Source organism: Chionomys nivalis, chromosome 11, assembly GCF_950005125.1.
Source record: "Chionomys nivalis chromosome 11, mChiNiv1.1, whole genome shotgun sequence".
NCBI lineage: Eukaryota > Metazoa > Chordata > Mammalia > Rodentia > Cricetidae > Chionomys > Chionomys nivalis.
In genome coordinates, this window is record NC_080096.1 from 8,218,886 (window position 1) to 8,241,982 (window position 23,097).

Genomic DNA, 23,097 nt, shown 5'->3' on the forward strand with positions numbered 1-23,097 from the left:
CTGCATGCAATGGATGAGCTCATACCCACCCAGGGCCATGGCAATGGGATGTCAGCAGGAGCAGGAGGGTGCCTGGGCTGGAGCTTATCTTAATGTGTGTAGTTTGGGTTTTGTTTTTTAAGTTTTGTTTTTATTTTATGTGTTTGCCTGCACAAATGTATATGCACTGTGTACATGCAGTTGCCCAGGGAGGCCAAAAAAGGATATTGGATCCCCTGCAACTGTTCCTATGGACAGTTATGAGCTGCCATGTACGTGCTTGGGACTGAACCTGGGTCCTCCATGGGCGCAGCAAATGCTCTTCTTAACCAGTGAGCCATCTCTCTGGCTCCCCGCCCCCCCCTTTTAAAATCTGTTATATCCGTTTATTTATTTTGTGTGTGTTTGTGTGTGTGTGTGTGTGTGAGAGAGAGAGAGAGAGAGAGAGAGGGAGAGAGAGAGAGAGGAGAGAGAGAGAGAGAGAGAGAAAAGAGAAAGGGAGAGAGAGAAGAGAGAGAGACAGAGAGAGACAGAGAGGTGTCACAGAGCTCAAATATAGGTTAGAGGACAATCTGTAGGAATCAGTCCTCTCCTTCCAAGATGTGAGCCATAGGAACTGAGCTCAGATCATCAGCCTTGGCAGCAAGCACTTTAGCTGCTAAACTGTCCCACCGGCCCTGTTATCTAATTTCTCTTTATTAGGTTTCTTACACACACACACACACACACACACACCTGAGCTCATGCACTGTTTCAGTTTGTTTGTTTATTGTTGTTGTTACTATGAAATGAGATCAGGTCATCTGAGAAGAGGAGCCACAACTGAGAAAATGCCTCTATCAGACTGACCTGTAGGCGAGTCTGTGGGGGTGTTTTCTTGATTGATGATTGATGTGGGAGGCCCAGCCCACCGTGGATGGGGACACCCCTGAGCAGGCAGTCCTCTGGGGTGTATAAGAAAGGAGACTGAGCAAACCTGGGAACAAGTCAGGAAGCAGCACTCCTCACAGCCTCTGCCTCCAGGCTCCTGCTCTCCGCAACGGACTGCGATTGGACACATGCAAACCAAATCAACCCTTTCCTCCCCAAGCTGCTTCTGTCATGGTCTCTATCACAGCAACAGAAAGTAACTGGGGCAGTGTGGGTGCTGGGAGCGGCCAGAAGGGGGTGTTGGTGGCTTTCCCTGTGCTGGAGCTGCATGTGGTAGCAGTTAGTCACCCAGGGTGGGTGCTGGGAACTACAGCAAGTGCTCTGAACTGATGTCATCCCTCCAACCCTTTATTTGATTTTTTTTTTCCTAGTTTTTTTTTTTTTTTTTTGGTTTTTTCGAGACAGGGTTTCCCTGTGGTTTTGGAGCCTGTCCTGGAACTAGCTCTTGTAGACCAGGCTGGTCTCGAACTCACAGAGATCCGCCTGCCTCTGCCTCCCGAGTGCTGGGATTAAAGGCGTGCGCCACCACCGCCCGGCTGTTTTTTGTTTGTTTGTCTGTTTTGTTCTGGGACAGTGTTTCTCTGTGTACCCTAGTTATTCTAGAACTCACTCTGTAGACCAGGCTGGCCTCAAACTCAGAGATCCGCCTGCCTCTGCCTCCCAAGTGCTGGGGTTAAGGATGTGTGCCACCATTGCCTGGCTCCTTTATTTATTTTTTTAAGATTTATTTATCTTATTATGTATATAGTATTCTTAATATGCTGTCTGCATGCATGCCTGCAGGCTAGAAGAGGGCACCAGATCTCATTACAGAGGGTTGTGAGCCACCATGCGGTTGCTGGGAATTGAACTCAGGACCTTTGGAAGAGCAGGCAATGCGCAATGCTCTTAACCACTGAGCCATCTCTCCAGCCCCTATTTTGTTTTTTGAAGACAGGATATTATATAGCTTCAGCTGGCCTCACATCCCCTATATACTCAAGGATGGCCTCAAACTCCTGAACCTCATGCCCCATCACCTGAGTGCTGGGATCACTAGCACCATTACACACTAGCTTGTGTAGTGCTGAGGATTGAACACACACAGGGCCCTGTACATACTAGGCAATCATGCATTCTACCAACCAAGCTATGTTCCCAGCCTTGATGCCAAGGGGATGGACTTTCTCACATGACTCTTCAGGGAAGAAGCTGTTCTCCAACACTACATTTAGGCTGGTTGGGAAGCTCTGAGGATCACTGACTTTGTGACCCCAGAGCGACAGCAAGCTGACTTCAAGGTCCCAGATAGCAGACAAAATGGAAAGCAATGAGACCTCCCGACATTCAGTGGGTAACTCTGGGAAGAGCCCGGGGCCACAGGACAAAGTGTGAGTGCGTTTTTTTTTCTTAGCTGAGTCGGCCAAGGGTTGACTCCAAGATTGGACAAGGCAGCCCCCACTCTGAGCTTGCTGAAGGTAAGCTGACTGGGGTGGGCCTAAGGGCTTCAGAAGCTGAGTCAGCTAGAGCGGGGGATGCTGGGAACCAGGGAATCTTCCAGATCTGACAACTCTTCCTTGCCCTGGGCAATTATAAAGCCACAAATCACAAAGAAATGGTGGCGTCAGCACCTTGGGGACCCTAATGGAATCCCATGCTATAAAAATTCAATCAGCCAGCTGACCTCGTGTAAGCCTGGCCAAGGCAGTGAGGCTGGGGTGGATAAGGACACTACAGGCAGGAGGACCCTCGGAGTCTGATAGACACCCCCATCAATCCCCTATTTTCAGACCTTCTGGAACAGGTCCTTTGGCCCCACGGGGATCAGCATCCTTCTTGGGCACGAATCTTTAAGAGGCTCCACTATAGTTGGGAGGGGTATGGGAGCTGGTTGGCTTGCTCTACCTTGTGTGTATGTGGCAGAGTAGGGTGGTCAGAGTCATATCTATATGGTCCTTCCCAAAGTCCCCAAGAGTACAGGACAGTGACAGGACCTCTGGGGACCTCAAAGCGCTTGGGAACTGAAGAACAGGTGCACTCTTAAGACTGGAGAGATGGCTCAGAGATTAAGAGCACTGGCTGCTCTTCCAGTGGTTCTGAGTTAGATTCCCAGCAACCACATGGTGGTTAACAATCGGCTGTAATGAGGGTCCTTCTTCTAGCCTGCAGGTATGCATGCAGTACAGAACACTGTATACATAATAAATAAAAAAATCTTTTTTTTTTAAAAGATGCATTCTTGTCATTTTAGCACTAGCCGAGTGGAGGCAGAGGGACAAGAGGAATTCAAAGTAGTCTTTGGCTACTCAGTGAGCTCTAGCCAACCTGGACTCCATGAGATTCTATCAGATAGGTGGAAGCAGGGACAAGGACAGAGCTAGGCCGCCCTGGACAGTCTCAAGAGACCCAGAGCATAGACTCTTAGTCATTGGGTGTGACCCTTCCATCCTGCAAACTCTCTCTACTTAGGAGAAGCGGGAGAAGTGGCAGGAGTCATTATAGAGATAGCTCCTGTTTCTGGATGTGGGTTGCAGGTCAAATCTCAGTGGAAAGGGGTGGGTTCAGGGCTCTGAGGAGCTCAGCTGTGCCTTAGAGATCTTGACCAAGGGCAGAGGTTTGTGTAGAGAAAGGACCTCTAGACTGGTCTGGAAGGATTTAAACCAAAGAGCCTAAGCCTTTGGTGCTCTTGTGATTTTTTTTTTTTTTTATGTGTATATGTCTGGTCTGGGCACTACATGCAGGCAGTGCCAGTGGAGGCCAGAAGACAGCATTGGATGCTCCAGAATTGGAGTTAGAGACGGTTGTTAGCTGCCCTGTGGGTGTTGGAAACCAAGCAACAAGCACCCCTAGCCACTGAGCCATCTTCCTCGCCCCACGAGGACAGTCCTCTGCAGTGGCATGTTCACCAGCTCTCATGGCCGTGGCATGTTCATCAGCTTTCGTGGCCGTAGCATGTTCACCAGCTCTCGTGGCCGTGGCATGTTCACCAGCTCTCATGGCCTAACCATGAGCACCATTCAGCTTTGACGTGAAAATGCCTCCAGCAGGCATAGGGATTCAGGCCTATACTCCCAGCAGACAGGAGGCAGAGGCAGGTAGAGTGCGTGAGTTCAAGGCCAGCCTGAGCTACTTGACGTGATCCTATCTCTAAAAGATTACACTAAATTTAAAAAGGAAGAAGTCAGGCTGTGGTGGCACGTGCCTTTAATCTCAGTACTCAGGAGGGACAAGCAGGCAGATCTCTGAGTTTGAGGTCAGCTTCGCAAGAAAGCAAGTTCTGGAACAACCAGGGCCTACACAGAGAAACGCTGTCTGGGAAAAAAAGAAAAAAAGAAAAGCCGGGCGGTGGTGGCGCACGCCTTTAATCCCAGCACTCGAGAGGCAGAGGCAGGCGGATCTCTGTGAGTTCGAGACCAGCCTGGTCTACAAGAGCTAGTTCCAGGGCAGGCTCCAAAAAAACCACAGAGAAACCCTGTCTCAAAAAACCAAAAAAAAGAAAAGAAAAGAAAAGAAAAAAAAAAAGAAAGAAAGAAAGTAAGCCAGATATGCATACATCTTCAGTTCCAGCACTCAGGAAGCAGAGGCAGTTGGATCTCTGTGAGTTTGAGGCCAGCCTAGACTATATAGCAAGTTCCAGAACAGCTAAGACCACTTTGAGACCCTGTCTCAAGGTGGGGAATAAAAGCTGGAGAGATGGCTCAGTTAGGTTAAGAAGTTCTTGTTGGCTGTTATTCTTGCAGAAGATCTGAGTTTGGTTCCCAGCACCCACATTAGGCAGTTGACACCCCGGCTCCAGAGTACCCTTCCGGCCTCTTCTGGCCTCCTCAGGCATTGCACACATGTGACAGACAGACACACACATACATATTTAATAATTTAGAAAAGGGGAGGACAGGCAAGATGGATCAGTAGGCAAAGGAACTTGCTGAGGTGTGGGATGACCTGAGTTTGATACTTGAGACCCATGAACTGACTCCTGCAAACTGTCCTCTGACCTCCACATGCACACCTTGGCATGTGCACAATAAATGCATAAATAGATGAATAAATGTAACTTAATGAATTTTTTTAATATTTATTTATTTATTATGTATACAATATTCTGTCTGTGTGTATGCCTGCAGGCCAGAAGAGGGCACCAGACCTCATTACAGATGGTTGTGAGCCACCATGTGGTTGCTGGGAATTGAACTCAGGACCTTTGGAAGAGCAGGCAATGCTCTTAACCTCTGAGCCATCTCACCAGCCCAACTTAATGAATTTTTGACCCAGGATTTCTCCTGGAACTCGCTTTGTAGACCAGGCTGGCCTCTAACTCACAGAGATCCGCCTGTCTCTCTCCCAAGTGCTGGGATTAAAAGCTTGCTCCACCACACCCAGTAATTTAATGAACTTTTAAGTCCTCACACAAAAGGAAAGACGCTGGTGGTTCATGCCTGTAATTATAATGCAAGAGGATCAGTTCAAGTGTATCCTGGGGTACATGAGACTGTCTCAAAAACAAAACAAAACAAAACCTCAACAACAATCCAAAACACAAAGTTAAAAAAGGCAATGTGTCCAGGGAGCAGAGCCTCCTCTACCCCCGCGGAAAAAGCAGTTTGTATAATGGGGTGCGGATATGGAGTTTTGTGGGGAGGTGCTGTGTATTGCCCTCATAATAATGTTTTTCTTTTAGGGAGAGCCAATGGCAGGGTCCACTGTCTGCAAGATCACCATACTGTTCCTGGTCCTGCTATTCCCGGAGCTCCACGTGGCAGGCACCCTTGCATCTGGATCCTCTCCCCGGAATCTGCCTGAAACCCAACCCCACCTCCCCAGCTCTACACTGTGGGTGCCTCAGCCCAGTCATCATGGCCGACGGGGCCTGGGCAAGAAGGACAGGGGCCCAGGCATGCCCAGCCGGGGCCAGGAGGGGGCTGTGGTCACCGCCACTAGGCAGGCTTCCCAGATAACTCTTGGACAGCGCCCTGCCGGCCTTCTGCAGGACAAGGAGCTGCTTCTGGGGCTGGCATTGCCCTATCCTGAGAAGGAGTCCCGGTCTTCTGGGTGGGAGAGGATGAAGAAACGTGGCAGAGAACACAAGAGACGCAGGGACCGGCTGCGCCAGCACCGAGGTAGCGGGAGGCCGGGGAGCCCTTTACTCCGGGAAGGCTCTAGGCTCTAATGCGGAGGACAGGAAGTGGTCAGAGAGTCAGAGTTTTAAGGCCCCGGAGAGACCATTCAAAACCCCCAAAGGGGCAGAAGTGGGCTCCCAAAAGAGGGGATGCATCTTACTAAAGTCAGAGCAGTCTGCTAGGGAGAGGAAGCAGGGAGAGGCAGAGGAGGGACAGAGGTGGAGAAGAGGGAGCTCGCGATAGAAGCTCTGCCTCCTTAGGCGGTCAGTCATCCTCCTAGGTCAGGAAAAATCTACCCAACTCTAAGCCCTGTTAGCGTACAGACCGAAGAGCTGGGAACCCCCCTCCGGGCACGTCTTTTAATGAGCTCCAGAACGGAGTGGAAGCCGAGAGCTTGGACTCTGCGCTCAGATCTGTTGAGAGCAGGGTCTGACTCCACTATTCACTAGTTTGTAGCCTTGGGAAAGTCACCTGCATGAGCCTCAGTTTGTCCCACTGCAAAGACACTGCCCAACCTTAGTGCAGGAGGAGGTGACCTGCCGCTCAGAGAGCTTAGATTTGGGGGTCAGGACACCCTCCCGAAGCAGTCGCTACTAAATCCTGGGCATCCCAGTCCGCACCCTCCAACCCTGCACACCAGTGACCCCATGTGGTGGCCAACTGTCTGTCATGATTTCAAAGAGGAGAAAGTTGATTTGGGATCAAGGATTCAGAACATTCTAAGTTGCTTGGACATGTTGTGAGGCAGAGCTCGGTAGAAGCAGCGTGGAGCTGCTCACCTCATGGTGCCCGGTGACTGAGGGAAAAAAGGAGGAGGAGGAAGAGAGAGGAAGGGAGAGACAGCACAGGAATAACTGGGTCCCAGTATCCCTTCAAAGGCACCCCCAATCACTCAAGTTCCTTCCACTAAGCCCCATCTCCCAGAGACCCCACTGCTTCCAAGTAGAGCGAGGGGCTGGAGAATCAAGTTTTTCTTTTTTAAGATTTATTTGTAATGTTTTTAGTTATGTGTATGTATGTGTGAATACGTGCATGTGAGCGCGGTGCCCTCGGGGACTAGAGGCATCTGGTCTCCTGGAGCTGGAATAAAAGGAGGTTGTGAGCCACCTGACATGGGCGCTGGGAATCGAACTCAGGTCCTTTGCCAGAGCAGTGCACGTTCTTAGCTTCTGAGTCATCTCTCCAGCCCAAAGACCAAGTCCTGGGTCCTTGGGGACAGCAAAGATATATACTGCAGGGTCTTGAGAGAAATGTCAAACCTCCCATGCCTGCCCATCTCCAACCAGTTGGGTTGGCCCCTCCCCTAAACCAGATGGCCCCCTCCCAGAACCAACTGGTCCTGCCCCCACCAGCAGCTGGTTCCTCCCCCATCAGCTGACCCCTCCCGCTCCAACCAGCTGACCTTTCTCCGGCCTCACCTGGCCCTGAGCCTGCACTGTCACCTGGCTACTAAGTCTTTTCACGTGACAAGACTGCCTTAGGGACAGAGCGACTGCCACAGACGGGCTGGCTGGGTGCAGATAGTGAGAGAGAAGGCACTTGCTTCCTGGCCAGGTTGACTGAGACTCCCCAGACGCCAAGGACAAATGTCATCATACTCCCTCCCATTCTCGGGAGTCCCCTGTGCCAATTTGGAAACTGCTGATGCCTGAGGACCAGCAGGAGAGCACAGTACACATGGGGTCCCCAATTTCCCTCTTTGGTCAAGAGGCAGGACCCTCCTGAGGGAAAAAACACGGTGGCAGGAGACAGATGAAGCCCACAGGTCAGGCCAGTTTATCACCACTTGTGAAGCCTCAGGCTGACTGGGGTTCATTTCTGTGAGGTGGGGTGGACCCCACAGGATCCGAATCAACTTATACCTGTCTTGCAAGGACAAGTGTAGACGACCAGCCCCCCATCTTCCATCCTGGTCCCATTGTTTGTGACCTTGTGCCCTTCCGCTCTCAGTCTCCCACCTGAGTGTCTTCAAAGGTGGCCCCAGAAATCAAAAGCATTGGCTTTGCACCCGGGACGGAGGTTCAAATCTATGCCCTGCCATACGAGAACTGTGGGTCCTTAGTGAAACTGCCTAACCTCTCTGACTTGAGTTCCTCCACTGTAGATTAGCAGCAACTGCTTCTCAGAGTTCCTGAGACACTTAGATGAAGTAACTACTGTGAAGTGGCGTGTGCGTGTGTGCGTGCATGCATGTGTGCATGTGTGTAAGCAGTGGCTCTCCTGCCAGCTTTCTCAAAGTCTCCCCAAGCAGTGTCCCTCAGCCTCCATGAACCTCACCTCCTCCAGGAAGCCTTCTATGGTTTTATGTCCCTAGTTGCCCTCAGGCATCCTGGATCCAGACTTCTTTCTAGAATGCAGCTTCTCGAGGACAATCTTCCAACTAGTCTCCCAGTGACTGCTGTTTCTGGGTCTCTAGCAGGGTAGGCAGCAAGGGTGTTGGATAAACCAAGGGTCCGTGATTCCAACAGCCCTTGGCTCACAGCAGAAAGGTCGGACTGCCCTGTAGGTGGACACTGAGCAGCAGGCTGGTCACCCTGTGTTTGCCCTGTCTCAGGACGAGCTGCCATCCGCGGGCCCAGCTCCCTAATGAAGAAGGTGGAACCTTCTGAAGACCAGATGCTGGAGGCTGCAACAGAGGAGTCTTCTACCAGCCTGGCCCCAACCATGCTCTTCCTAACCACAGCAGATGTCGCCACGCCTACCCCAGAGGAGTCCCGGATCCTGCCTGTCACCTCCCTGCGGCCCCAGGTAAGGGCACATGCCTCCTATCAGGACTGAACAGAACTGTAGAATTAAGGTGTGCATCAAAAGGGACTTTCCTGGAGTGGCCTACAGGCTGTGGTCCGGCTGGTCCAACAGCTGCTGTCTCCCCACGGAAAGGCAAAGAAAGAATCAGGTTTGGTCCATGAGGCCAGGTATCTCAGCTGGTCTTTTCTGTGTCATAATCCTGAAGTAGGTTCTAATACCAGCAAATACCTCGGCAGCAGGACAGACAGACTTGCCACCAAAAGTGAGGACAAGTAGACAAAAAGCAAAAGCTTCCTTCTTCCATGTCCTTCCAGGCATGTGGGGGCGGGGGGGGGGCGGGGACCGGAAGGTGTGGCCCTGATTTAGGGCCGGTCTTCTCACCTTGAACGATCCAATCGAGAAAAATCTCTCACAGGTGTGCCCAGCTGCTTGGGTTTTAATTGATTCTCCTCCTATTCTACTTAGATAAACTGAGGCACAGCAGGAGGGTGGTAGGGGAAGCCAGTAAGTTTTTTGCCCCACTGGGTATTCTGCCTCCAGAAAAAAATGCCAACAACCACAGCATATGGCCTTGGGGGCTTGGGCTGGGACAACCAGGAAGCCAGTGCCAGCTCAGCATGCTGGTCTCTACACACGTAGAGGAGGACTCCTGGGAGGACCTTTAAAGTCTGGAAGAGCTCGAAAAGCAGCCAGGAGATTTTAAAACCCATGACTAGAGTGGCATAGGTCAGTGAGGTGGCTGACCCGTCTACTCCCCGACTCTGAGAAAGTAAATGGGAAGGGAACAGGGACGCTCACACAGCTCTGACCGCTGGTGACTCAAGAAGGGCACAGGAGTTCACCTGGCCATTCTCGTTTATGAAGGGAAGAGGAAGGGGACAGACAGCTCGAAAGCTGTGGCCATGGGCAGGTAGTTACAGTCTGTGCCTTGCTGAACCCTGGCCATCACGTACACGGGGACCCAGCCACGATATCTGGTCCTCAGTAGTTTCCAGGATTTTGTTCAACGTTGTGAGTGGGTCAGCGTTGTGAGTGGGTCAGCGTTGTGAGTGGGTCAGCGTTGTGAGTGGCCCTCTGTTGTGAGTGGGATTGAGGCCTGCATGTGGTCTTCATAGGACCTTGAGAGACGGCAAAGAAATGAGCAGTGGGCCCACCTCTAATTCCCTCCCTGATGGGCTAAGACATTCTGAACAAGCCGGTACCGCAGCCTCCCTCACCATTGCCTTGATGTCTTCACTTGGAAGACTCCAGGTCTCCTCCCCACCTCGTCTTCTGCAGGCACAGCCCAGGTCAGATGGGGACGTGATGCCCACGCTGGACATGGCCTTATTTGACTGGACTGACTATGAGGATTTAAAGCCAGAGGTCTGGCCTTCTGCAAAGAGGAAAGGTAAGTCTGCTTTGCCCCCTGGCCCCATGTTTGGACTCCTCTGTCCAGCACCTACTGAAGAGGACCCTTGCTGAGTCCAGGATGACCCGCAGGCGTCCGGAAGTGGGCTGGAGAGCATCACTCTAAGCTGAGCCCGACTAACTGTGGCAGTCTCCCAAGCTCTCTGCACACAGGTCCCACGCCTCTTACAGGGAGATGGGCTACGGGATCTGCTTCGGGGAAGAAAGTGAAGTAGAGAGAGGCAGAGGATCTTGTCCGGGCCACACTGTGGGAGTGGCCACTGACTGTGTGACACCCCCAAGTCTTGTGCTTAATATGACCTCCAATTTCCTTGTCCCCAGAGAAACACTGGAGTCAGTATGCCAGTGATGGTAATGAGACATCGCCAGCTGAGGGGGAACCGTGTGACCATCACCAGGATTGCCTGCCAGGTACCCTGGTACCCCTAAACCCACACGTGAGGCACCAGACTGGGAGGGAATGCCAGAAAGGCAGGTGAGACAGGGCTTCTAGCATGGGAGCAAGCCTGAGTGAGGGTCATGACCCTTTCTGCACAATAATTAGCAACTGCAGTAGCCACGAGTTTCCTGAGTGTCTCTGCCGTAGAATGACATTAGAGAGAGGTGGGGAGAGAAGGAGAGAAGTGAGGTGCGGTGGGGGCAGAGACTGACTGACTTCGTTTTCAGGCAAAGCAAAACAATTAAGCCCTACAGAGGCTAAGGGCCTTTCCCAAGATCACACAGCCTCAGCCATCTTGGTTCCTAAGCTTCTTACCCACAACCCGCCCTGCCCTAAGTGAGAGGATCTGCTCCTGACCTTGTCTTCTCAACGCCCACATGGGTTAATTCAGTCCCCTCATCATGTCACCACCTCGCTTTCTGAGGATGGTTTCCATGACACCCTCTCCCGGTCAGCATCCTGCTCATCATAGCGGAGGAACATGGGGGGCCTGCTATCTGACTAGAGTCTGAGCCTGGTCTTGTGGGGTCAGGTGACTCCCCAGAGCAGAAGCAGTGGTGGGGAAACATCTGTCACCACAGCACTTGGGAAGCGAAGGCAGGAGGATCAGGAGTTCAAGATCATCCCGGGGGTCCATAGGGAGATGCAGGCCAGACCCTGTCTTGGGAGATGCTTCTCTGGGGTCTGATGGTGAACTTATTCGAGGCAAGAGAGGAAATAAGTTGGCAGAGAGTCCTCTGGCCTGATGTCATGCTGGCCCAAAGGGAGCTGTGAGGAAAAACCTTGCCGCCAGGGAAGCCCCATGCTGGGTGGCCCTGGTCACGGCCATGTTGTCCCTTGTCTGGAGCTTCTGAGGGAGGGGGTAACTGGGACAGGGGCCAAGATGAGTGAAGCCACTCGCAGCAGGAGATCAGGGACTGGTGTCTCTTACTGCTACCAAATAATGAGTGCCCTGGGGGGTGGGGGCAGGGCAGACTCAAGTGGCCATACCCATGGCGCCACATGGGCAGGATATTCTGCAAAACGCAGCCATTTTGGCATTGTTGAAGCGGGATACCAGCCCAGACAGGCTGTCTGTTCCTACACCATTGTCTGCACTCTGAGTGTGAAGAAAAGGCTGGAGTCAGGGCCAACAGGACAGTAATGAGCAGAGATGCCTCAGGCTTGCCTAGGCTATCCCTGCAGCCACCCAGGGCTTTCATTCCCCCATCTGTCCAAGAGGACATGGGCATCCGTGATCCCTGAGGTCCCTCCCCTCCCTCAGCCGGCTCTACCTCTGGCACCCCCATCCCTGGGAGGCGAACCCCACACCACCTTTGATCCTCCCATGATCGATCAAGTGGCCATCTGGGGAGGTCTGCGTCTCTGCCACCTGCCTCTGGGGATTTCATCCGTGAGATCCAGTGGGCGGGGCTTACACGCCAGATGGCACACCAGGGCATGTACTGCCACTGCCACACATATGATGGATCTCCTGTCCAGTGGGACTCAGTGCGGGGCGGTGGGGAGGAGCCGCTCAGCTTGGCTGACCACATGTGCTTGCTGTGTTGCCAGGAACTTGCTGCGACCTCCGGGAACATCTCTGCACGCCCCACAACCGCGGCCTCAACAACAAATGTTTTGATGACTGCATGTGCATGGAAGGTCAGTCCGGGCTCCGGGAGGGGGACAGCCCCCTCCCCACCACGCTCCCGGAACCATGAAACCTTTGTTGTCCAGCCAGCTCTGCAATGAGTGGGCCATGAGGTTTCCTGGCAGAGGGTGGTTGTGTCGGAAGGGTCTAAGGAGAGGGAGTGGGTAGGAGAACCCCCTGGGAGCTGAAGGCACCGGTAGGAACAGCTTTGCCGGGGTCTTCCAATCTGTCTGCTTGACGCATCTCCATTCCTGGCATCGTTTCTCAGATTTGTGTTCTCGCCTCTTGAAACACAAGCTGGCGTGATCACTCAGGATCAGGAGGGGGAGAAGGGAGGAGACGGGAACGTATCCCTTTTAAATAAGAGCCAACCTGAGAAGGCTGGCAGGCTCTCAGCAGAACTCTGGATGGGAGACTTTCCAAGTGAGGCGGTGGGAAACAGGGAGTCGGGTGGGATTCCCAGCAGCCACAGGGAAGGGTTCACTTCCCCGAGTACCCACCCAAGGGAAGGGTGTGCCCCATGCACACCTGTGCCCATTGGTGTCTGTCCTGTGCTGCATCCACAGTCACCCCTGGAAGCTAGATATTATGATTCCTATTTCAGAAGTGAGGTGAGGTGACTTACTCAAACACATCTATGGAAGAGTGGGGTGCAGAAGAACACCTTGGTAGTAGCATGTTTGTCTCTATGAGAAGAGCAACAACAAAAAGTCCTGAGGCAGAACTGTGCTGAGTTGTGTAGGCAGACCTCAAACACGTGATTCTCCTGCCTCAGCCTCTCCAGCAGCTGGAGTTAAAGGTCTGCAGCATCATTGCTGGATCTCCCCTTACTTCCCTTGCTTCTTTGTTCCTTTCTTTGTTTTTGGTGGGGGGAGTATTTTATTTTATCATAGGAAAAAAGGAAAGGAGTGAGAGAAGAGGGTAGAGGACAGGAGGGGAGGGGAGAGGAGAGAGGAGGAGGGGAGAGGAGAGGAGGGGAGGGGAGAGGAGAGGTGGGGAAGGAAGAGGAGGGGAAGGGAGAGAAAGGGAGAGGAGGGGAGGGGAGAGGAGAGGAAGGGAGAGAAGGGGAGAAGAGAGGAGGGGAGGGGAGAGGAAGGGAGTGAAGGAGAGAGAAAGGGAGAGGAGGAGAGAGGAAGGGAGAGGAGAGAGGAAGGGAGAGGAGGAGAGAGGAAGGGAGAGGAGAGAGGAAGGGAGAGGAGGAGAGATGAAGGGAGAGGAGGAGAGAGGAAGGGAGAGGAGAGAGGAAGGGAGAGGAGGGTAAGGAAGGGAGGGGAGGGGAGAGGAGAGGAAAGGATGGGAGGGGAGAGGAGGGGACGGAAGGGGAGGAGAAGGGAGAAGGAAAGGTAAGGAAATTAAGAAGAAAAGTTGCCTGTGGTAATCCCAGCACTTGAGAGGCGGGGGCAGGCCTATCGTGAATTTGAGGCCAACTGAGGGGGATGCACAGTGACACCTTGCCTGGAAAACAACAAACCAGCACTAGCAATTGGCTCAGGGTGTAAAGGGGCTTGGTCCGCAAGCCTGATGACCTGTGTTCAGTCCCTGGAACCCTCGTAAATGTGGCAGGAGAGAACCAAAGTTGCACTCAGGAGGCAGAGGTAGGTGGATCTCTGTGAGTTCAAGGCTGGCCTGCTCTACACAGTTAGACCCAGTCTCTAAATAAATACATAAATAAATCGCTGAAGGTAGTAGTATCGCTCAGTGTAGAGTGCTTGCCAGGCCTTGAGTTCATACCCCCTACCCAAATGAAAGACAGGGCCAGGGAAGGGCTGGAGAGATGACTCAGTGGTTAAGAGCACTGGCTGCCCTTGCAGAGGACCCAGATTCAGTTTCCCCCACTCATATGGCAGCTCAGGACCATCCATTACTCCAGTTCCAGGGATCCAATGCCATCTTCTGACCTTTACAGGCACCAAACATGTACATGGTACACATACATCCAAGCAGACAAACCTTCAGACTCAAAGTAAATCTTACAGAAAAAAGTTTGAATGAGAACTATGAAGGAACAGGTGGAAAATAATTCGGCTTCTGTCTTCAGAGTCTTCAAACCCACACTGCTGAAGTCATGGTCTTGGGAGCCCCTGGTTCCCGTCACTGAACTTCAGTAAAGACCAACTGTGGCCATTCTGGGTGGGGCTCTCACCGCCATACACTTCCCTTATGTCAATATGATATTTATGTATTTATACAGTATTTTTTTTGGCGACCACCTCTGAGAGATAAGCACCCTTTCAAAACAAGGTCCCTAAATTGCCGAGCCAAGTGATATTCAACCTCTGAGGGCAGATTCCTCCCCTAGCTGCTGTGTGAACCCGAGCCACACACAAAGTCTAGTTTACAGTAATAAAAGAGCCTGCATCTTCTCCACTCCTGTGTTACAGAAACAAACCCATAGATAAGCCGTCTCTGGAGCCAGGTACCCTGGCCCCAAGCCTGTGATCTCAGCGCTCCAGAGGTAGAGATAGGAGACTCAGGGGTTCAAGGTCATCTTCAGCCACACAGGGAGTTCCATCCAGGGCATCCTGGGCTACAGAAGCTCTTGTATCCATCACCCACCCACCCACACCCACAAAAGGAAAAGTGGAAAGGAAAAAGTCCCTGGAAACTCATAAGGGTTGTGAAAAAGAAAGCCCAAAAGATTGGAAGGTATTTCCGGAAACAGGATGTTATGTAGAGTTCTTAGGAAAAGGGAAAAAAAAAAACAAAACAACCCAGGTGGGCTGGAGAGATGGCTCAGGGGTTAAGAGCATTGCCTGCTCTTCCAAAGGTCCTGAGTTCAATTCCCAGCAACCACATGGTGGCTCACAACCATCTGTAATGAGATCTGGTGCCCTGGCCAGCAGGCATACACACAGACAGAATATTGTACACATAATAAATAAATAAATAAATTAAAAAAAAAAAACCCAGGTGATGGGTGTTGAAAGAGAGCCTGAGGGGTTCCGATAGGAGGCGGATGGTAAAGGCAGGGACCTTGGGCAGAAACTGCTTGGCTTGGCTTGGCATATAGTGAGGCCTGGAAAAGGTTAAAAAGGAAATGAGAGAAGCTTCAAGAAGAACTGCACTGACTTTGTTGCCCTTGTTTGGATTTTTTTCTTTTCTTTTTTCTTTTTCTTTTTGGTTTTTCGAGACAAGGTTTCTCTGTAGCTTTGGAGCCTGTCCTGGAACTCACTCTGTAGACCAGGCTGGTCCCGGACTCACAGAGATCCGCCTGCCTCTGCCTCCCGAGTGCTGGGATTAAAGGCGTGCGCCACCTCCGCTCGGTGCCTCTGCCTCTTAAATACTAGGATTAAAGGCTGGGCTACCATGCTCAACCTGTTTTTTTTTTCCTAAATAGGAGATGAGGTCATGTATAGTTCAGTGATAGAATGTGTGCTTAATGTGCAAAGCCCCAGATTCAACATTTAGGTTTTGCTGGATTTTTGTTTTGTTTTCTGTTTTTGTTTCGAGCCTGCTATGTAGCCACGCCAGCCTCAGACTAAGCCCAAACCTGCTGTTTCAGTCTCAGGCCTGTGCAGTCAGCCCAGTTTCTTAAAACTTTTCAAGACATTGCGATGACTCGGTGGTGTGGAGGGGCTGTCAAATGAGAAGCCTGTGCGGGCTGAAGGGGAAGAAAAGGGAGGGACAGTCACCCACAGGCATGACATCCTTGCCTCCTTCCCTCAGGGCTGCGTTGCTATGCCAAATTCCACCGGAACCGCAGGGTCACTCGAAGGAAGGGGCGCTGCGTGGAACCTGAGACGGTCAGCGGGGACCAGGGATCCTTCATCAACATCTAGCGCCCTAGCGTTGCCCTCCCCACAGGCCGGGGTTCTGAGCTAGGGAAGTTTGGACAAATAAGACCGCGTCGGTAACTAGCTCAGCTTGGGGCTGCGTGGGGAATCCAATGGCTGAGGCTGCGGGTACAGGCCCGGTACACTCATCCCCAAGCTGGGTGAGGGCTTGGTTGAGAGCAGCTGTGTCTGCCATCCCAGGTGGTACCCACGCAGCTCACGGAGCCCGCTCTACGTGATAGTCGTGTCGAGCGCGCCCTCTTCTGCTTGATATCAGCATTACAGCAGCTTCAATTTGGAAAATTAAGAGGTTTCCCGGCCTAGAAAGGTTTGGAAAGAGAGGACACCCGACGGGAGTGGCTCTGGAATACTCTGTCCCAGGCAAACGCCAAGCACCACCTTCATTTTTACTGAATTTCCACAGAGACCGTGGCAAGAGACCACTGAAGCACTCTTGAGTTGTGAGACCTGTGCAAGGTCCCACATCACCCATGATCCTCCATCTTTGGCATCAGACACAACTTGACTGTCTTCAGCCTTTCCCAACAGAGGCTTATCGTCTTTTTGAGAGACATGGTCTCACTCTTTGGCCAACCTGGCCTTTAGAAACTCAGACAGTCCCCCTGCCTCTGTCTTCCAAATGCTGGGATTACCAGGAGTGAGTCAGCATATTTGGCAGGTGTATCCTCCTTAAAATCAAAGCATGGGGCGGGGTGGGGTGTGACTAACCCTAGTTTCCGTCCTGAAGCATGGTGTCAAAGGCAGAGGGTGCTGGAGGATCAGAAGTTAAAGGTCATCTTCAGCTACTTAGCAAGTGTGAGATTAGACTACAGGAGACTGTGTCTCAAGCAAAACAAAATAAGCCATTGGCCTAGCCTGCACAGGGCCCTGGGTTTGTCCTCCACTCGTTCTCCTCCATTCCCACTTCTTTCCCCCTGAGTTCACTTGACACGATGTTTGGTGGCTCCCAACCTCCCTAAGACCGTCTCTGGACTCCATCCCTTCGCTTCAGCAACAATGCCCCTCGGAAAGTGGGGTCACCTCCGAGACTGTGCAGCCTTCATGCTCACAGGCTAGAACCGTGATGACAGCCTCACCATTATTGTCACTGCCCGAAATGTGTGTCCCAGCAGATCTGGAGCTACCTGAGGAGCCACCTCAGGAGAACCCTTTAGACCCTTGCTCCTGGCATCTCCCTCCTGGTCAACCTTTACAATGGTAAAAGAAAGCCTTCCCTGCCCCCGCCCTCCCCAGCCTGGACCACATCCATGGGATGCCAGGGCTGTTTACGGCTTTGGGGTAACCAGTCTGGTCCAGGGACCAGGCACCAAGGAAAACAAGCAGATCTAGAAGAAATCAAACACGCTTGTTCTTCTTTCCCAAGTTGGGTCTGATAGGCCTGGGAATGGGGGTCGGGGCCAACAGCCGGAAGGATCAAAGCGGCAATGGGAAAGCAGGCTCTAAGGCAGATTCATTTTCCTTTCTGTAGTACCAGGGCCTTGCACGTTCCAGGCAAGTGCCCTGCTGCTGAGCTACATGCTAACTGGTCTGGGCTTCGAAGTCTCCAAAGCCTCCCCAGGGGACAGCCATGGCAGCCTGAGAACATTGGTCCCTGCCCTCCTACCTGCTGCAGCATCTGCAGCACACTGCTATACACAGCCTCAGCCTGCGTCTCCTCACACTTTGCTGACCTTACGGAAGTTGCTCACGGTCTCTGTGCCTTGACTTTTCAAAGAAATGAAAATGCCTGATTCTTAAAACAGTGCCTGGCCCATAACACACACACACACACACACCACCTATATTACCAGTTAGCCAACTTCAGCAGGCCTTCATTTCCACAGTGATCCATCACATACTCAATGATGCTTTTTTTTTTTTGCGGTGTCTCACTAATCGTCTCTGGCTGACCTGAAACTCACAATGTAGACCAGGTTAGCCTGGAACTCACAGAGACCCGCCTCCTCTGCCTTCCAAGTGCTGGGATTAAAGGTTGCACCACCATGCCCGGTTCAGGATGCTTTCTATGATTGCTCCAAAGTGCACTTCACAATGGATGTAGTAGCGCACGCCTTTTAATCCCAGCATTTGGGAGGCAGAGACAGGCAAATCTCTGTGAGTTTGAGGTCAGCCTGGTCTACAAAGAGAGTTCCTGGACAGCCAGGGCTACATAAAGAGACCCTGCCTCAAACAAATATACAAACAAAAAAACAAAGTGGACTTTCCCAAACTGGGTCACTACTCGGGAGAAGTGTAGACCGCCTTGGCGAGTTACTCTGTCTAGGGTCTGTAACCTGCCTGGCTGGTCAGTTATTCCAGGGTCACGGAGAGGTACCACCTGAAAGACATGGCTGATGAGAGGAAGGAGGCTAGGCAGATTTGTCGAAGCCTCCGTTTATTAGAGTCATTGTTACAGCTTATATAGCCCCTGGATGAGGAGCTTGGGGGGCTGGGGCACGGGATCTTGCCACGTGGTCCACGCTGGTCATGTAGGCCAAGAGGTTACGATCGGTCAGGTCACGATTCCTTGGTCAGGAAGTCACGATTTGACACACCTAGTTCTCTAGATAGTTTGGGTGTGAGGCGGGTTCCGCTAACAGATAGCTCTCTATTAACAGACAATTTGGGTGTGGGATAGGCTTTGTCAATAAAACAATTCTCAATACAATTGGAAAGTGGAGCCCTCTGCAAAACTCCTCAGGGCAATGCTCCCTATAATAATTTGGGGGGGGACATGGCTCCTGACAGAGAAGCATATAGATTCCCACACTGAGGCAGAGCCGGAGGAGCACATGGCCACACAGCATCAGGTTTATGAGAATAAAAGCGGACCCTGGTGGGGAGCCGAGCAGGGGTTTGCTTAGAACTGCCCAGACAGACACCTGAGCTGAAACTTCAAGGACACTCTGACAGATCCCCACTGTCCCCAGATACGGACTCTTTTCTGGGCGTTGGCGATAGGAAGGGTGGTTTCCACGGCTGGTGGAAGGGGGCTGAGGAGCCTATGACTAGAGATGCAAATGTCAAAGGAAAATGACGTCATCCGGTCTTGGAGGAGGTCAGATTCCAAGGCCACACCCCTTCTCCCGCTGAGGTGCTGCAGAGTTCCTCCGGAAGCCTCCTTCAGCCTTCCCCAGAGCACCCTCAATGAGGAGAATGTTTAGAAAGTAAGGAACCAAGAGCCCTGGGGTGCCAGGAAAGCGGGGTCGGGAGAGGTCAGCAGCTGAGGCTGCCCTTTTAGGGTTCCTGGTACGGGACTACATTAACACTGGCCCTCCATGCAGCCTCATGCTCACAGACCATACATAGTGAGTGTGTGCTAACAGGCCATAGATACTGTGTGCACACAGAAAAGGGGTGGTCAGGGTGAGCAGGCTGCATGCAGAACAAGGGGTTTGCACTGCGGGGAGTGGGGTTTCCAAAGCCCCAGGAAGGGCAGGTGGTCTGGGACAGATCTATGACCAAGCCACCCCTGGTTGCAAAGTTCCAGCATCACCTGGGAGTCTGGTAGAAGCACAGACTCTTGGGCCCCACTTCACACCTACTGAGCTGCAATCACAGGAGTGGTCCCCAGCACCTGGCTTCTAACACGTTCACCAGGGCATTCTTGGGTGTGGTGGGTGTGAGGACCACAGACGGAAGGCAGATGCCAGTGGTGGGGACATTAGGACAATTCAGTACTCTTGTGTTCACTATGGCTTGGCGACTCTGAGGTCTGTTTCTTGGCAATTGACCAGCGAGGACAAATTCCACGATCCAAGGCCTACCTCCTTGACTGCCATTGGCTCTGCTTAGAAGACACCAGATAGGGCTCCTAGGCCCGGAGTCTCCATCACTGGACGTGTGTACTCTTGGGAAATGCCTTGGAGGGCTATAGCTCCTCCTTGAAATGCGGGAACAGCAAGGGAGGGGTACTATGGTCTATGATGCCATATTGCATGTATTCTCTGAGCTGTAAATAAAGAGGTGACAATTGCTAAGCCACTTCTTGACTCTGTTCTTCCAGGAAATGGTCATTCTGACTGGCAGGGAACATTGCCAGAGCCTTGGAAGGGGACCCTAAGTCTTGTATTTCTCTTCTCATTTCCTATTTACTTGATTTGATTGAGGTCTGGTCTGAGCAAGCAAGGCAAATGTGGCTCCTTCTCTCACCTGGATATTGAGGTCTACAGGATTGGAGCAGCTTCTGGCGTACCCAAGGGGGTTGGGGTACTGTTCACCACAGACTGATGAGCAGCAGCTGCAGCAGCATCCCGCTTCAGTGTGGTTCAGGACAAAATACTGTCAGTCCTGACAGGGCCTAGGAAGGCTCAGATGCATCTTGGGAAAGTTTGTGAACTGCTTGCGGTGGCCTGGTTTGGCAGCTGAGAGAACATCTAATGTGGGTACCATTCCTGCCAGCACCACCCCAGCCTGCTCACCGGGTCCTCTCAGGTCTGAATAACCAGAGCAGTTCTGGTTCCGGTGGCAATGGCTTTAGTATCCCAAAGTCAAGGCTGAGCCCAGACTTTTCTTTCCCACCAGTCAGTTCCCAAATAACCACATAGAGACTTAATATTAATTATAAATGCTCAGCTGATGGATTAGGCTTGTTTCTAGCTAGCTCTTACAATTTAAATTACCCCATTTCTACTCATCTATATGCTTCCCCAAAGTTCATTTACCTCAGCTACATAGTTCCCATCCTGCTTGCTCTGCTTCTCATGGTCTCCTCTGACTCCGCCCTTCTCCCCAGCATTCTTGTGCCCTGGAAAATCCTGCCTAGACATCGGTCAGCTTTATATTAACAATGAGAGCAGCACGTCTTCACAGTGTACAGAAGGATCATTCCAGAGCACCCAGGCACTTTTGGAGCCTGATGTCCTGACAAGACTGCCCTGCCCAGCTGTGCGGAGTGGGCGGGGACCTGCTTTCCCAAACCTAGGGTTTCCTAGATCATGAGCCCTGGCCAGCCGGCTCCAGCATCCTCCAAGACACCTTGGGCTTCTGAACCCACAGGGCCTCTGGCTCAATGTATCAAGGGCTCTTGGAACTTGGCCTGCTTGATCTTAGGACTGCAGAGTCCTGCACCAAACCTCTCTTACTGTGTCCCTGCCCAGTGAGCCGAGATACTCCTGCTGAGGGTGGTTCTAGGGACCAAACCCAGGATGTCCCTTTCCTACAGACATCAAAGATCATGCTATCTCTGTCTCAACTCTTCAGTTCTGCCATTAGGTGGCATGGAAGCAGATGCTGTGTGCTAATAAAGTTTTATTGACATAAAAGATCAGTGGGACAGATTTGGTCTGAAGACTGGAGTTTATTCATCTGTCGCTGACCTCTAGTCAGTGGCTGTGGAAAGGCCTATGGTCCTGATGTGCCAGCTTGAATCTGTTTTTAGATATTAGTGACTCTGAGATAAAGGACCAAGGCCAGGTGGCTGGAGAGATGGCACAGCAGTTGGGAGGTCCTGGGTTCAGCTCCCAACAACCACAGAGTGGCTCCTGGCCATCTCTGGTGGGGTCTGGTGCCCTCTTCAGGCATGCGGGTGCTTGCGGGCAAAGCACTGTGTGCTTAATAAATAAAGAACCAAGGCCAGACAAATCCCAACCCCCAGGGGATTAGGTACAGCCTAGGTACAGGCCTCAGAGGTCAGGTGGCTGTACTGAGGCAGATCCGTTGGTTTGTTAAGGAAACAGAACCCAAACTAGGCCTGGTGCCTCAATGCTTGCAGTTCCGAGACTTGGGTGTTGGAGGCAGGAGGATCAGAAGTTCAAAGTCATCTTCGGGTATATGATGAGTTTGAGATTAACCTGTACCACTTGAGACCCTGTCTCAAATTAAAAAAAAAAAATCCAACAAGTATTTATAGTCATATTCCTATGCCTTTAAATAGCTATGTGTTTATATATCATACATATATGTATCTGTGTCTACATATCAACACACACTGTTTTACTTTATTTTAAGCACTTGGCTGTCTAGACTGTGGACTGGCAAGTCCACAATCTGTAGAACAGGCTGGAAGGCCAGAAACTGAGGCAGAAGCTAATGTTGCCTGAAGCCAGATTTCTTCTCCAAGGCCTTCATTTCCGGTCTTAAAGCTTTCACCACAAGAAAACTGCCCATCGCAGAGGCTCTAGAGCTTTGCTCCCCAGCCTATCACAACACCTGGACATGTGGCTAGGTTTCTCTGACAGGCAGTGTGGGTCTGGGCTTCCTTGCTGTCAGTCATCCCAAGCTTTGGGTGGCGATGGTGGCAGCGGCTGTTACGTGTGTCTGCAGCGGCTGGCACCAGGCATCCCATCCAGGGCTGGGAGGGGCTGAGCCAGAGTGAGTGGATAGGAAATGACTAAACACTGTGCTCCTTTCTGTCTTTATTGTTCTCTCAGCCCTGCATCCCGCATGGCATATCGTCCTAGGTGCACACAGGGGACCAGAAGCAGGATGCCTGGGTTCTTTGGGTCCTTGTGACTAGCCAGTGCAGCCTTGTGCATGTGGTCCTGAGCTGTCTTTCTGCATCCTCAGCCATGGCCTTGAAGCAATGCCTGGTATAGAGAGGAGCTGCATTCTTGAAAACCCAGCCGTGGTTCCTGTTCATGGGAGGAAGCCCCCACCCTCCATATAGCTGAAAGTGCTCAGAGCTTCTTTATAGAGAAGAGAAACTGAGGCACAGAGAAACAGAAGTCTCTTCGCCAGAGTGGGGCTAAGTTAGTAAGTGGTAGAACTGGAGGTTTTACTGGAATCTGACTCTAAAACCACATCCTGAGGCTGTGAGTCCTTGGCCCTCTCAAAGGGCTGCAGTTCACTGAGAGCCTAATTAGAAGCAAAGAACCGAATGTACCCAGCCCTCCCTAGTAACCTGGAGTTCCCCCTTGCCCCTCGGGCTTCACCACTTCACCAGGAGGCTTCCTCCTAGGAGGTGCTCCCTGCCTCCTCCCCCTTCCTCATTCCTCTCTTATCTCAGGCTCCACAGTCTTACCACACTGTGAGGGGAAGGTGAACCTCCTAGAGACTGTGGGATCAGATACAGGGAAAACAAACACCAGAGAAACTGGCGACTGATGGGCATCTTGGGGTGGCAGGACCAGGGCCACAGCTACCTGGTGT

General features: G+C 51.9%; 1 protein-coding gene across 1 annotated transcript; it reads left to right on the forward strand.

The window, feature by feature from the left end:
* Positions 1 to 5,575: 5,575 nt before the first annotated feature.
* On the forward strand, positions 5,576 to 19,016 carry Draxin (dorsal inhibitory axon guidance protein). Its single transcript, XM_057784545.1, has 6 exons — positions 5,576 to 6,005; positions 8,560 to 8,753; positions 10,032 to 10,143; positions 10,485 to 10,574; positions 12,157 to 12,246; positions 15,902 to 19,016. Exons 1-6 carry the CDS (start codon positions 5,576 to 5,578, stop codon positions 16,012 to 16,014), a joined length of 1,029 nt encoding a protein of 342 aa, XP_057640528.1. The 3' UTR covers positions 16,015 to 19,016.
* Positions 19,017 to 23,097: the final 4,081 nt, after the last annotated feature.

Bases quoted from the DNA above. Each gene is read 5' to 3' on its own strand.
- Draxin (XM_057784545.1), top strand. From the start codon at position 5,576: ATGGCAGGGTCCACTGTCTGCAAGATCACCATACTGTTCCTGGTCCTG. The intron at 8,754-10,031 runs GTAAGGGCACAT...CGTCTTCTGCAG, and splicing joins TCACCTCCCTGCGGCCCCAG to GCACAGCCCAGGTCAGATGG. The intron at 10,144-10,484 runs GTAAGTCTGCTT...CCTTGTCCCCAG, and splicing joins GCCTTCTGCAAAGAGGAAAG to AGAAACACTGGAGTCAGTAT.